Genomic DNA, 3,149 nt, shown 5'->3' on the forward strand with positions numbered 1-3,149 from the left:
ATATTTCGAAATAAATGCAAGAAACTTAAAAAAATGTCGTTTTTCAACTGTTTTTTCAAGATTGCGGCCAAGATACGGCCGAGCGCCAATTTCTGCTGCCATATTCGTTTTCAGGAGCCAAAAATACATCAAAAACACGTGGTCGTTTGTATGATTTCGAATATGCAGTTCATCCGAAAGTTTACCGATGTATAGTTTGCTTCAACTGGAAATTGTAAAAATTCAAATATAAAAATATTATTTAGATACCAAGATTAGCCTCTTTTCACTCAATTGTGTTGAACCTTTCTTGGCCTATTTTGATTTAATATTCATTATGCAAGAGTTATTGTAACATATATAAAAAAAAATAATCAATACTTACAACTACAAATTCGTGTCTATCCAGCATACCATCCTTGTCCATATCTGCCAAATCCCAGATCTTGCCAAGAGTATCCAAAGGAAGTTTGCTGTCCATAAGAACACCTTTTACTTTATTTCCAGATATATAACCATTAGATGGCTGTAAACTATCAAAAAGCTGATCATATTTCGCTCGTTCTGTAGGATTAATTGACCAATCTCCATTATTGACAGATGTTATTACAGGCAAAGCATTAGTCATAGCCTTCTGTGGAATGACTGGGATGTCTCCCTGATATCAAAGAAGATAGACAATGTAATGCTTGTTCCAATTGCAAAAATGTGTTTATATGTAAATTTACCATCTTCGGAGGCGGCAATTCTAGGCTTAGATTAGACATATTCAAATCCTTTCCTGTTTGTGCCAATGCACATAATTTGAGTGCAACAAACAAGCCAGATTTGTCTAAAGAACCCCGCGATTGCGGATCAGCCATATCCCATATTTTACTCAGAATAACATCACTCAACTGGGATTTTTTAAGAAATCTTGCAGCATCCATCGCCTCAATCCGTCCATATCCATTTGGATCAATCTAGGAACAAACATGTATATATATGTGTATATATATATGTATATATATATATATATATAATTTGAACATCAATAATTAAAAGGCTCCAGAAGAATATTGCAACTAACGTTTTTAAAAATTGTATTGGAAATAAAGCAAACAAGGCACAATGCACAAGCAGATTTTTTAAATTAAAATATCACTTTATAAACAAATGATGATTGCAATGTCTTTCTAAAGAGCTCTTCAATTATCAGCACGTCTACAAATATGCTCTTCCAATGAATAATGATATACCTGATTATAATAAGCTTCATATATTGCAGTATGGCTTCCAGCCACCTGTAAAAGCAGCAAACTCAAATGCATTTTTTATTTTTATCTGCACAAGTCTTAACGATCAGTATAAACAACACATATATTCAATTGTTTGTCATAAATTGTCAATGTTTAACAAGTAGGTATTTGTTAACATAAATAATATAAATAAGCAATGTATATAACAAGCGTTGACATATAAAAACGCTTATCAAAGCTTATTCGTACCAGATAAATAAACCGTAAAAAGAAAGACTGACTCAAGCGTTTCTGGAACAGCGCATTAATCGAACAACAGAGGCTTCCTCCCCAACGAGTAAAAATTTATCAATCAAAATAGGTACAAATAAAATGATACTCCGCCATCGAAAAGAGGACGTTGCGACCTAGACCGTCCGAGATAGATAAGGTATCGCAACGAAGACGCACGAGTACTGCGATAGTTTAGTACAAATCATGGCGAAACTTTACGAGAGGAAGCTCTCGCAACGGGTGCGAGTTACATTAAATGTTATATTCTCGTAAAATCGTAAAAATCGTTCCGTACCTGCGTAGGTGACGGCAAAGCGGCCATACTTGCGTTAAGCACTGGCTTAACCAATCAGACACTCAATCGATACTGTACGATTTTTAACAATTTCGTTTAATATTTCGCGGGGATATCGCTTTTAATTATTGAACATTCCAGCGAATTATAGCGGTTTCATCATCTATTATCTCTTATAAATTCAAAATCAAGGAATGCACGATGACAGAAAGAATTTATTTAAGAATTTAAGAAGCACCAATTTACGAGACACCTATCAAAATCTTTTCTATCGTTTATTCAAAATCGATTGCACTATACATTCATATTAAGTCTGTTCGCGTTGCTTGCACTTTTTCAACTTAGCATCTTCGCTTTTTCCACAGACTTCTATATATTACCAGAGAGAAACCTGAGGAACCTGAGAAAGGACATCACGACCTTTCGCCTGTTACAACAAAATGCCCTGCGCACTACCGCCCTCTGAGACGAATGTCAACTACATATAGCAGGGCTCGGCACGATTAGAATCCTAGATTTATCAGAGAGGCGCAACCGGCTTAAGTCATAGCGAATTCGATTGGACGCACTCACTGCGCACTAGTGCAATTAAAGCCGTTGTACATAAAATAACGTAAAGAAATGTTTATAAATAAACATAGAAATCGATCAAATCATGAAATACTCAGTATATTTTATTGTACTATTAGGTAAAATATGTATTTCATAATTTTAAATATTTGTATTTCATTTTTATACTCAAATTAAATCAGTGTACAACGGCTTTAATATGCACCAGTGCGCACTAGTGCTTCCAATCGAATTCGCTATCAGGGGTGCGTTCCAAAATTCACTCCGAGTAACAGAGTTTAACTCTACGCCGTTCCAAAACGCGAGGTAACTGACCATATGGGCGGAGCCTATTCGTTCCAAAAGTATGAGTAAATCTACCTCGGAGTCAACTCTATGAACCCTGCTTCCGAGGTGGGTTGAAAGAGTAAGTGCGGCAAACGAAATTTGAATATTGAGATGATGCAACACACGAAGCGAGACGCACACGTCCCGTTCGAACGGTCTCTAAAATAACGACTTCATTTCCCTAAAATGGCACTAAAATTAATCAAAGATGTGCATATGTTAATAACCAATGATAATGGAACACCGTTACAAGAAAATAATTCATTGTGGGTGATGGACACGAGAGGTAAGTAGAAAATGTGATTCGAAAGCTTGTATCAAGGTTAGATGTATGCATGTACATACATATATAGTTTATCTGAGTTTATCTCTTTCTAAATAAAATATTAAATATAATATTATATGTATATATAATATTACCTTACCTTTTCACGTTCCAAATTTGTCAACTCGAGTAACGTACTCTG

The 3,149-nt window shown here is 35.2% G+C and overlaps 1 protein-coding gene across 2 annotated transcripts in view; it reads right to left on the reverse strand.

Annotated features, from left to right (window-relative positions):
• The window catches only part of Eps-15 (Epidermal growth factor receptor pathway substrate 15), a 42,257-nt gene extending 40,117 nt beyond the window's left edge, over positions 1-2,140 (reverse strand). Inside the window, exons 1-4 of one of the 2 annotated variants that reach the window (XM_018459862.1) lie at positions 1,786-2,140; positions 1,218-1,262; positions 708-941; positions 365-637 (exon numbers count right to left, since the gene is read on the reverse strand). In XM_018459862.1, coding sequence (XP_018315364.1) covers positions 365-637; positions 708-941; positions 1,218-1,262; positions 1,786-1,812 — 579 coding nt within the window. In that variant the 5' untranslated portion in view covers positions 1,813-2,140. The remainder of the gene's footprint in view (positions 1-364; positions 638-707; positions 942-1,217; positions 1,263-1,785) is intronic. The other variant, XM_018459863.1, reaches the window with a different exon arrangement.
• Positions 2,141-3,149: the final 1,009 nt, after the last annotated feature.

This window comes from Mycetomoellerius zeteki, unplaced genomic scaffold (genome assembly GCF_001594055.1).
Source record: "Mycetomoellerius zeteki isolate Tzet28-1 unplaced genomic scaffold, Tzet1.0 scaffold88, whole genome shotgun sequence".
In the NCBI taxonomy this organism is placed as follows: domain Eukaryota; kingdom Metazoa; phylum Arthropoda; class Insecta; order Hymenoptera; family Formicidae; genus Mycetomoellerius; species Mycetomoellerius zeteki.